This window comes from Hypomesus transpacificus, chromosome 21 (genome assembly GCF_021917145.1).
Source record: "Hypomesus transpacificus isolate Combined female chromosome 21, fHypTra1, whole genome shotgun sequence".
NCBI classification, from domain to species: domain Eukaryota; kingdom Metazoa; phylum Chordata; class Actinopteri; order Osmeriformes; family Osmeridae; genus Hypomesus; species Hypomesus transpacificus.
This window is the reverse complement of record NC_061080.1, coordinates 7,623,535-7,635,830: the sequence shown is the minus strand read 5'-3', so window position 1 is coordinate 7,635,830 and position 12,296 is coordinate 7,623,535. Positions and strand designations below refer to the sequence as shown.

General features: G+C 39.2%; 1 protein-coding gene across 1 annotated transcript; it reads left to right on the top strand.

The window, feature by feature from the left end:
* The first annotated feature begins 9,079 nt into the window (after positions 1 to 9,079).
* vipb (vasoactive intestinal peptide b) lies at positions 9,080 to 11,667 on the top strand. The gene is made up of 5 exons (XM_047044106.1): positions 9,080 to 9,185; positions 9,297 to 9,404; positions 9,932 to 10,036; positions 10,541 to 10,645; positions 11,042 to 11,667. Exons 2-5 carry the CDS (start codon positions 9,301 to 9,303, stop codon positions 11,175 to 11,177), a joined length of 450 nt encoding a protein of 149 aa, XP_046900062.1. The 5' UTR covers positions 9,080 to 9,185; positions 9,297 to 9,300; the 3' UTR covers positions 11,178 to 11,667.
* The last annotated feature ends 629 nt before the right edge of the window (positions 11,668 to 12,296 follow it).

The window sequence follows — 12,296 nt, the reverse complement described above, 5'->3', positions numbered from 1 at the left end:
TATGAGTAGGCCTGGGTTGTCACCATCGCCTAGGCCACAATTAGACAGTTCTCAGTTTGCAGATTGTATTGCCATGGAGACAGCCTTGATCAGGTCCCAGATGGAGACAACAATCCTCAGGTGTCTGTTGGAAGGGGGTAGGGAATGCAAGAGAAGTCTCGCTGCAGCACTCTTCAGGGGAGTTGTTATTCCAGCAACAGCCTTGGCCAAGGCCTGTGCTGTTTAGTGTGCCGAAAGCAGATAAGATTGGGGTTGTTTGGTCGAGTAGCTGTATTCCAATTTGCACGTGTACTCCTTTTTCCACCGGTCTCTGTCGGTCAAATCATGTCGGCCAGCCTTTGGGGGCTTTTTTACAGCTGTAGCCATTACCTTAATTTTTCGATATGCCAGGGCAGCGCCTAATTCAATCAGCAAAAGCCGGTAATCGTGGTTCCAAATAGGTAGATGTCTTCAATGTCCTCCACGGAAAGCGCTGCTGGACACCCGACGCATCCATCGAGTAGCCAGCCGCGAATGTCCCGTCAGGACAGTCAGGTTCCCCCGAACCCAAGATGGTGTCAATTGCATTAAGAGACCAGCTGATCAAGTCCATGATTTTTAGTTCGGAGAGCGGTGCGGAGAGAGTCTCTCAGTATAAGACACAAGACACAGGACTAGACAATACGATAGAAGCCAAGCACGGAAGGTCAGGGGAGGAGGGAGAAAATGCGACCGCCTTCGTCGAGAGCCAAAGAAAACACCATACGAATGAAAATGCACATCTGTCACTCACGTCCGTAGATTCGTCCAACTGCAGTGAGAAACATTTGCAATCTGCAATGTCCTTCTAAAGTTGCTGGGTCAGATCCTCGGCCATGGCTTCACTGCGCCGTGTAACTGTACATCTTGACAGCTGGAGAGCTTTGATCGAAGATAATGGGCCTCATTCTCGAACATTTTCTGAAGTTTCTTCTTCTGGGCTTCGGAAAAACAACGTAAGAAAAACACATCCGCCAAATTCGCAATTAGCAACTTCATTAATTTGACAACACATGCGCAGCATTCAGCAAACGCGCTGCAAATATAGAAACGCTCTGCGAATACACACAACACAACCAAATACATAAACGCGCTGCAAATATAGAAACGCGCTGCAAAAAGGAAAAGACGCAAACCCCGAAAACAAATGCAAACTGAAAAAAACGCTGCATCCAGATTACGCAACGGAAGTGCTCCAGGCCTCTAGGGGGAGAGCGAAGTCAAACAGCTTGATTTTCGATCCAGAGAGAGAGCAGATGACAGGTTTGTTTTAGAAAAGGGACCAAAAGTGAAGTAAAAAGGCGACATAAAACGGTTAGTATTCATTTTAACATTTGGCCCTCCTCTTTTACAGTATTTTAAAAGAGCCTTTCCAAAACAAACCTCTCATCTGCTCTCTTTGTCTCTCTCCGTGGGGTCTAAAATCAAGCTGTGTATTTGGTTGTGTTGTGTGTATTTGCAGCGCGTTTCTATATTTGCAGCGCGTTTAAAGAAAAGAAAATCTTGAAAAATAAAGATGTTTCTTTATTTGCTTGTGTTTTGTCTATTTGCATGTGTTTTCTTAAGTTGCAAGGCGTTTGCAGATGTCGGCCACCGTAATTTTCAGAGTTCAATGCAGTGTTGTGCTAGCCTGGCTCTGCCCTCCTACTGATTCCGCTCAATTTGGATTTTGCTTCTGTACTAGGTCAAGTTCAAGTCTTTCAAGTTCAAGTCTTTTATTTGTCAGGTACACAGAACAACACAAGGTTAGACTGGGCACTGAAATTCTTAAGACAAGACAACGCAAGGACCTGGCAAAACATAACATATAAGTACACAGAACATAATTTACATCTATGCTGAGCTTAGATAAGTAAAACTTCCTAAATTACAGATAACAATAAATAGTACACTATACTAACCCTAAATGCACATAAAACCTGTTTCAACCCTATAACCTATTCTAACCTAAGTGGAATACAGTACAATAGTGCAAATTTGCAGATCAGTAACTAAGTCAATGACCATACAGGAGCCTGGTGGCGAGGTACAGTGAGGTACAGTAGTGCAATGTTACTGATAATGTTACTGAAAGTGACAGAGTATAAGTGACTAGTGTAAGGTCTGGCCATTCGGTACGTAAGTCTGATTTTTCAGGTTGATTTTCTACGGGCGAATCAGCGAACAGAGGGAGTGGCTGAGGACGATGACGTTGATGTTGTGCGCTAGTTTGTGTTGTAGTTCCGTAATGGCGGCGGAGAAAGATGCGAGCGAAGCCATCCGGTCCGTTGTGGCAACACTGCCGAATCTATAAACTAAACCCGGAGCAAGAACAAGTTTTGCTGAGTTTTGTTGGTGGCCATGATATTGTGGCCCTCCTCCCCACGGGGTTCAGGAACAGTTTGTTTTTCCAGCTACGGCAGCTAGCTCTGTTACAGTAGTGGTGAAGGAATTGGCTAAGACAAACGCTAGCGATTGGTTATGGCAGATCAGAGTGGCTCTGGCCAGATCCAATAGTTTTAAACTTCAACAGAGTACCCGCCTACAAGGAAGTCAACGCTTGTCAATGGAGCGACGCCAGACTCTCTGTACAAATGAAATGTACGACCAGGCTAGTGTTGTGCCTGAACGCGTTCATTGAACGAAAGTTCATGATCATAATTTTGGTGAAAGTGAACTGAACGTACTGTATTACTGCCTGATTAACGATACTGACGATATAGACGCATTCATTCGTCTGTGAACTCTTTTTAATTTCGTTCAATAAGGTGCCAGATTTCTAGAGACTTCCAGGCGAAAAACACACCGTTGACGGTCCTGTTTCCAGGTTGCCCAACCAGTCAATCGCTGCGTGTGCTTTCTTCTACTGTCTATGCCTGGCAAGTGTGAGAGCGCCGAAGTTGCGTAGAGGCCGAGAGCGGAATTGCAGACAGATACCGATTCAAATCTGGCAACGGCAGCCACCAGTGTCGCACCGGCGCGCCGTCTGTGGTTCTATATCGGCTGTGGAAATAATTTAGAAAAGTTATAGCCCGCAACATATTGAAAAAAAGAACTGAACTAGTTCATTTTTTGGAGCTGTAAACTTAGTTCAAAATGTTGAATTATGAACAATGAACTGAACTAGTTCTTTAAAAAATTTGTGAACTATGAACTGAACTAGTTTTTGTAGAAAGTGAACTTTCCAAACACTGGTTCAATGTATGACACATAATTTGAAAGTTTACAATCTGCACTTCCACAATAAAAAATAAAAAACTGAAAAATGACCTTGGCCAACAACGCCCCCTTTTCACCAGAGCGTGTCACATTTATAGATTAGTTTATTGAGCTTTTAAATGTTGAGATTTGTTGCTCCTTGTTATTTTTTACTGTTCGTATTTTGTTTTTGCTGCTAGTGTTGCATTCCCTCATATATTCTTTTCTTTTGTTTTTATGCATCAATGTAGCTGTGCGCTTGCTTTGTCATTTGCTTTGAATTGCATTGTCCAGAAAGGCCTGTGTTGCACTGTGCATGTTATGGAACTACTACTAGTACAAACTCGAACACAGCCCTGGAGCAGGCTATTATCCTTGGCTATTAAGCACTCAATATCCCAAATAAATCATTGAACACCAAATCTGGTTTTCAGAATTTGATTCTTCAGATATGAATAGATGATCTGGCCCCACTCAAATGTAAAAATAGAAAAGAACTTCCAAACTATTCTAAAAACGTCTCCCTATTATTGGACCACACAATCTAAATGCTGTTTACCAAATTGATTTTTTAACCCTAACCTTATTAAGCCTCTGCTTAAAAAACAAAACAAGAATTCTGGAATCCAAATCTCCCCTTTCCTCCAATTAAACTTGGAAAAGCTGTGGCCGAACAACTCCATGGACAACTCAACACTGCTGACTGCTGGCATGTAAATCAGATGCTTTCAAAAGGTTTTCTTTATGAATGAAATGCTGGCTAGCTAACAGAACGACAATATAAAATGGATACTTTCAGTATAGATCAGTGAATTTTGTTACATAAATTACTGTGTTTACAGATGTCAAAACTGCCTGCACATTGCAAATGTGCTACAACATTATAATCACCCGCTGCATCACGGACATGGGCACTATTCCTAATCCTACCACTTTAGCCTCTTTGGTCGTTTTTTGAGGCATGGATATAGCAATCCATACGGGCATTCGACAGGAATGTAGTCTCCTCGGTCAGTTGTCATGTCTTATTTATGCGAATGCGATGAAGAAAATACAAGACTATTTTACAGCATTGCATAATACAAATGTTTATGCAAACATAGCAAACACCTCTTAGGCAGAACTGTACATGCAGGAAATGTATGGTGAACAATCATGCCAACTGTCTAAACCATTGTGCATGTATGAACTAAATGTGTAGATGTTTGTGGTGGTAGGAACATTTAACAGAGAATGAATATAACACATTTTGATCAACATAACATAAGCAATTAATAACATAGGAAACAGCAGACAAATGAAGGCTACATAATCACTTTCATGAATGTACTACAGCATGCAATTTGTTTAAAATAATGAGAAATTGCTTTTAGGATGTGCATAAGTGTCTAGAATAGATGATGTGGAGGTTGAACAAGTACAGACAATTTCAATTGTTATCTGAGAAATATAGGTACCAAATCCACTGAGAAGAACTGTCATCAATGAAACCACTGAAAGATTACAGCTCATTCAAGGCTCTGCAGCTAGATTAACCAAAACTAAAAGGTGAGAACACATTAGTCCTGTCCTAGCTACTTTACACTGGCTCCCTGTTACCTTCAGAATTGACTTTAAGGTCTTTCTCCTCACATACAAACCTCTAAATGGACAAGGACCTAGCTACACTGCTAACTCTCTTACTAACTACACACCAGTAGAACCCTGTGATCATCAGATGCAGGCCTATTAGAGGTCACCAGAAGCAGTCATAAGAAGATTGGTGATGCAGCCTTTGTCAACTACGCCCCCAAACTATGTAACACATTACCCATAAATATTAGGGAAGCAAACACACTAGACATTTCAAAAGACAGTTTAAAACCTATCTTCTTACCAAAGCATTTAACTGATTTTATCTCAGAAGGGTTTTATGACTTTACTACTTTTAATATAGTTTTGATTGATTTTATGTAAAGCACCTTGAACTGCAAGTCTTGTATGAAATGTGCTATATAAATAAAGTCTTATTATCATTATTATTATCACCAGTTGCATCACAGGCACTGCACTATCTATCTATAATTCCAGGAATCTGTGTGTGCCACCAATTTTATCAAGGGCACTATGCACTATCTAAGTAATCTGTGTTTGTGTGTTTCACTGACATCTCAAGCACTAACTACATCAAGGGCACTGTGCAGTAGTGTAACTAATGAACTACAGCCTGCCTTGGATGTAGGCTTTGTTTCTTTCCTCCTTCTCCTGGATTTGAGGGAACCTTTTGAGAGTTTGACAGATGACAGTTTGACCATTGTGATGTTTTTTAATTGGTACACTATATTTAAAGGTCACATGATATGCTGTTTTTGGATGATTTTATATAGGCCTTAATGGTCCCCTAATACTGTATCTGAAGTCTCTTTCCCGAAATTCAGCCTTGGTGCATAATTACAGCCACTACGAGCAGTCCCACAATGAGCTTTCCTCAAGACCGGCTGTTTCTGTGTCTGTAGCTTTAAATGCTAATGAGGAGGAGAGAGGCGGCACCATGCCCTAATGTTTACAATGGATGTATTGCAATGGTTCGTAGCCCCGTTGCTGTAAGATGCCTCGAATTTTCCCAATTCTCATCTGATCACCCTGGTTTGCAGAGGTGCATACTCATAGTCATTTCAATGAGGGGAAAGGCCGGATATTGCGGGCACCTTAACAACAGCAGAATGGTTATCCAAATAACAATCAAAACTATAATACAATAGCTAATTTACATATCCTCCTTCTCAGAACCTCTTTTGCCCAAATGTCTGTCAAATTCAAGTGTGTCACAGTATGGAACGATCTTCCCCCCCCTCTCTCAAGAATTTTACTTCCTCTTTTCTGACCTTCAAATATGATCTTAAAACATACCTGGTAAAAAAATCCAACCCCGTTGTAGTTGTCATTTATATACCATACCGTTAATTATTGATTACCTTTTCCACATCGTTTTCATTTACTATGTATTACTTAATTATTTATTGTTGACTCAAAGCTTTAGGTTTCTGTGTATCCGTATTGCATTTTTATTCCTATGTAATACTTGACTTTTTTAGTATTGGTAATCTAAACCATTCAATTTACTTAATTACTTGATTATCCTCATTGTATTCATTCATTTTCTATGTATTAGTTTTCTTTAGCACATATTTATTATTATTAAACACTTTGTTTAGTTTAGAGGAGGAGGGCCTCGTATAAGCGTCTCACGCTTCTTCCCTCCTCCTGCACCTGTTTTACCAATTGTTTTTGTATTATATAATATTTTGTGCAAATAATTAAAACAAACAAACAAACAAAACAAAGACGTGTACAACACTCGCGTTACAGCATGTGTATTCACACACACTTGATGCTATCTACCTTTACATTAGCGACAGTAACTCAGCTGTTAACTGCAGAGCTAATTTACAGCCACATTCTAAGGGTAGCAAGCTCGGTAACCATATACAGTAAAGCAACAAAATTATATAGCGTTAGTTAACTTACTTGTCCGAGGTTTGTAGTTGGACCAAGGAGAGTTAGTAGTGATCCAGAATTTAATTTCAGCAAGGCCAGCTTTGTATTAGCTCAAGTTGAGGGAAACAGTCGTGGCTGAATTGTTGGGCGAAGACATACAAAACTTTGGGAAGTTGTGTCGGCGCATTTCCAAGACACTGGGTCTTCAGAGGCTTGGAAGTTGTGTCGGCGCATTTCCAAGACACTGGGTCTTCAGAGGCTTGGATGAAGGAATAACTGTAAAAATACTTTTGTTTTCCTTTTTACATCCAAACTGAGCAAATGTAATGCTTCGTTCGTTTGCAAGCCATTATGTCTCTCGAGGATAAAAACACTTGCAAGGTCATTGCTCAGTTTCTTATGGGCGGGCCAGATTATCTGGGCGGGCAAAGCATAGAGATGGGAGGTAACCTTCCTACTTGTGACGACGTCACAAGGAGGAGATTTTCAAACCGAGCATTTTCACAAAGACGGAGAAGAATACCCAGGGCTTGGTTTACGCCTATCAAAATTTCTAGCCACTGGGGGACCAAAGGCAGGCTAGGCGATCTCATATTAATGTTAAATAACGTTAAAATAAAGAAGTCATGTCGTGTGACCTTTAAATTCAAAGTACCACAGGGCCCTTGCTTTTATTCTCCATATGCTGCCTCTTGGCAACATAACTGAACTTTAAAGTAAACTTTCACTGCTATGGTGATGACACTGCATTAGACTATGCTTTGCTAAAGCCTGTAAAACTACAAGAGATACAACATGAAAAAAAATACTGTACCTCATATCCCATATCTGCCCCACAAGATTCTTTAATACTTTGAGATGAGCCCCTTCTGCCCCAATCGTTTCATACCATCACCTAACATCGAGAATGTTTGATCTTCCTACTTTGCTTTTAACCTACTACTTCATACCTACTGCCCTCCATTGCTCAACTGCTCAAGTCTTTCCTTGTTCCTTTCCTTGTCCATCCTAGTTTCTTTCCCCCTTTAGTTATTGGCTTTCAATAACACAGTAGTTTTAGCTTGTTTTGAATACTAGTAGTACTAGTAGTAAGTAGAATACAGTCGGCATTATACTTATAGGTCATGTGTTGTCGAACGATAGCAGAGAAGACGGCCTAAATCCCATAAAATAATCTGTAATAATAATTTTTTTTTCTTCATAATTTCTCTTTTGCAACAAAACGTTGAATGTATCCATGGTAGACAATTTAACTAAATATATATAGGCCTACATTTTCCGAAACATTTTTGCCACCCCAATGCTGCTCGGAAAGTGAGAGCGCTTGCGAAGTTCTATTCGGAGGATCTGTCTAAGGACGATGATGTGGTTGACGAATTTGTTACATTTCGTAGGCTACTATGTACCGTGAGCTGAACATGGAACAACATTAACTAAACACACACAGCATATAACCTATTCTGCCTTTGTAAAACTAATGTTAAAAAATGTGTTTGTGTTTTGACCTGTGTGTAGGCTATGAGTTTGCTGGTTTTGAATATCCCAATACATGTCAGTTCGGGATTTTTTTTTTTTATAGTCGAATGGAATTTTAGTTCAATTGTAGCATGCCGGCTGTAGGTGGCCTACTGCAGTGTGCGTCACTTGTGCACTCGTTTTTTTTTCATCTGAGCTTGGTTCGCGCGTGTAGCTCAACCCAAATTGTTGCTGAAAGAATTGTTATATAGGCCTATGTTTGTTTATTATAGGTAACTGTATTTAACTTCATTTTGGGGGGCTTATGACCTCTTCTTGAATTTGAATATAATGTATTTGGTAAATGGACAGATCATTAAACCCTTTTTATGCATGCTTTACACATGCTTTGTGTAGGCCTACAGTAGGCCTACAGTATACTGTGTGTAAGAGATTCTAATGAATCCTAAAAGTGAGCCTACTGGCCTACATTTTATTTGCACATTATGGGCTATGACGTCTGAACACATTTATTAGGCTAATATGTGCTGTTCACAATAGAGGTTGCCATAGATTACTTTTTATTGTTATATTTTATTGCACTGCAAAATATTAATAACAGGGGGCCCCCCAATCAGTTTCTGCCCCCCCTGAGACTCAACCCTTGCTCTGCCCCTGCTTATGCCCAAAGCTTCTGCCCCAATTACACTACTAACCCGCATGAGCTAGTAGTAGTTTGATTATCATGCTTGTCATATTACGATCAATTACATTGTCAAAATGTCAACGCCGTAACCAAGTGCTAATTTGATTGCCCAGTGCAGACCCACAGGAAGACCGTCTCTGCCTCTGCTAAATTTTGACTTCAGTATGACGTATGCAGGCCAATCAAATGTGATCATTGTTGTCAGATGCATAAAAAGGGAGGACCCAGAGCAGAAACCAAAATCACCCCGTGTTCAAGTTTGATCAATTGACAACCACGGTCTGTGATTTCAGAACCTTGGACAACTCCTCCGGGAAGGCACGCTGCGCTTGATTGTCTCCAGAAAGCGCACGTGAGTATTTAGACTTTTTTCATTAAAACTTTATACATGAGTTTATTATATAATCTATGATTAGACAAACATTTTAACGTACAGCATTTTCGTTTATGTTACTTTGCACAGCATCATGTCACCAAAGAAAGGAATGCAACTCGTCTTTCTGACAGCATTTTGTTGTGTGCTTTTCTACCGGACGACTTGTCTTCCGGCCGTTGCTACATATTTATCCAGGTAGTATCTGTAATATTACTTTAGCAATACTATACATAATGTTGATCTGCCCTTTACCCCAAAAGGACTGATTGCTGTGATAAAAAAAAGGTAAAAACAGCTTTATGTAATATGCATTACATTACTAAATGTAGCTGACATTTTTATCCCAAGCGATGCAGAAATAACCAATGCTGTAGCTTCAGCAAATAATCAGGTACTCGAATTACACAATTCAGTATCGTATACATCTGTATTATAGGTGTTAGACAATACAATATCAGACAACTTGATATCCCATCTTAATAATATAATTTCGCGGATGTGGGCTGTTACAAGACAGTGCAGCAACAAGTACAATGAAATACAACATGCACAACAGGTTAATGATGAAGTACTAGTATTGTATGCCATCCTGGTATCAGTAGTAGGTTACAAATGTGTTTAATTCACCCAAAACAATTATTATATTAAATCAATTTTGAATATGGCATTGCTGTCAATGATATTTTGTGGCTTTTCTGCAATAAAAATGTTTGTATGTGTAGATCTCGAACAGTTGATGCAGATGATGATGTAGACTGGAACGAGAGTCCCTCAGTACACAACATGGAGGACCTAAAACTTATTTACGGCATAACAAATATTGCAAGGTAAGTTTATTTAAAATCTCTGGATATCAATTCAAATGCACATGCAATAAGATAAATGGATCTCATTGGGAATTTGATTAACCAAATGTCAGATTTCTTCATTTTTTAGGTCAGTAGCCTAAGAGTTGAAATTTTTTTACTGTCTGACAAACACTTTTATTCATTCATTTCAAAGCATTTTTCAGTTAAGGCGGCCGCCGAAGAAACACACGCCTGCCGCCTTAACTACGTAGTCCGTTTAGTTTTTTAATGGCGATATCCGCCATCCTGTTTTCTTCCTCCCTTTCATTCAAAACCGTGACCAACGCCAGTGTCCCTTCTCTGCAGAACGCATTAGTCAATCGCACCCCCCCCCCCCCCCAGCAAACCCCACCCATACCACCATAACTCACAAATGTTCTGCAGGAAACTGCAATGGATTTTAGTTTTGAGTGGCTGTTTTTTTTATGTGAATTTGTGATTTATTAAGTTCACAAATTAAGACATTTATTCTTATTTTTATAGACCAGCAAGGCACGCAGATGGACTTTTTACAAGTGGATACAGCAAACTTTTAGGGCAGCTTTCAGCTAAAGACTACCTTGAATCATTGATTGCAAAACGATTAAGGTATATGTGCACCCAGAAAACATCAAAATAAATTACCACGTGTCATTTCAAGTGAAAGGAGGTAGTGTGAGGTTTAGAAACTCCAGAGAATGGGACTTGGTAGTCACTTGGTAGAAATATTTTCATTTATGTAAAAAACATAATTGGATCAATTATTTTGACATTTCCTCAGAAAGTAAAATGGTTCACACAACTGTGTATGTGTATGCATATTTATCAATCTTAATGTAGCTATTTGTCTCACGTCAAGGAGTCGATAAGAGCATCTATATAATAACTCAATGTATATAAGGAGTTAAAAAGAAGTTCTACAGACACTGACTCAGGGTCAACAAATAATGAATTTATGTCCAGGCTGAATATTTTTGTTTACCAAGATTATTTTCTCCTCTGCAGTATGGACCTCACTGAAGAACAATTGCCAGTGAAGCGCCACTCCGACGCAGTTTTTACCGACAACTACAGCCGCTTTCGAAAAGAGATGGCTGTAAAGAAATACTTAAATTCCGTTCTGTCAGGGAAGAGGAGGTAAGAAACTGGAGAGGTGGACAAACAGTGGACAATGTACCCTTCTTGAAATTATCTTGAAAAGATTATCTAGACAGCCTAGATACTAAAAGCAACACTGACTACATATTCTGCCCACTAGTTTGGAAGATCCCTCCTTTTCAGAGGTATCCATTCAGAATGAGCTATCTTCACAACAAACTGGTGATGAGATCTTAGTAGATAAGTTAGTCAATAATTTCCCTCTGGTAGGTCCATAAAGTTAAAGGGTAAGGATACAATAAGGATCTTACATTTTGTTGTTTTGTGTTATGACAAAAGCTTTTTCAGACTCTGAGATGTCTGAAGTGGGAAAAATAGCAAAACCAGCCAATATTAAACTGTAATTGTTGTATACTATTCCATATACTACTATATACATGTCATGAAGCAGCTAAAGCGTTGTAAAATGTAACTAAATTACCATAATCATCTTGAATTGATGAGTACTATGGGCTAAAACAATAAAGTAATTTGACCAGCAAACCTTCCATATTCTAATATTGTATTTATGTAGCTCTTCCAACAGTATGGTTGCTTGTTTGTTTATTTGTTTATTAAATTAATTATGTCAACATATTTCACCTTTTCCCAGTGATTGCTACATCTACATGTTGTATTTCCATCTTGATCACTTCTATGAGAAAAAATGTCTGTCTTTAGTGCTCCTTATGGTAATGAAATGGTTAATAAACAAAATGACAATTGTCACGACTGATTAATTTATCACGTTAATCAAGTTAATTACCGTATTTTCCACACTATACTCACGCTGTTTTTCATATTTTAGCTGGAGCTGGTCCTGCGACTTATAGTCAGGAGAGACTTATCAAAATACATATAATTTAACATGTTTTAAATGTTAATTCATACTTACTGACATGAACCAACGAGTTCAACAGACCCTGAGTGACGCTGACGTTGATAAAAGGTTGCCGTTGCAATTGTTGTTGACACCAGCCACACCGCATACCACAACTTTCAACAGCAGGTTACCAAAGCAGAGATAAACAGGCTTGTAGCAGCATACATAGTAGAGGAAATGTTGCCATTTATTGTTTTAAGCGTTATTTTATTTTGAGACATTTTGCTTACTGCCAGTACT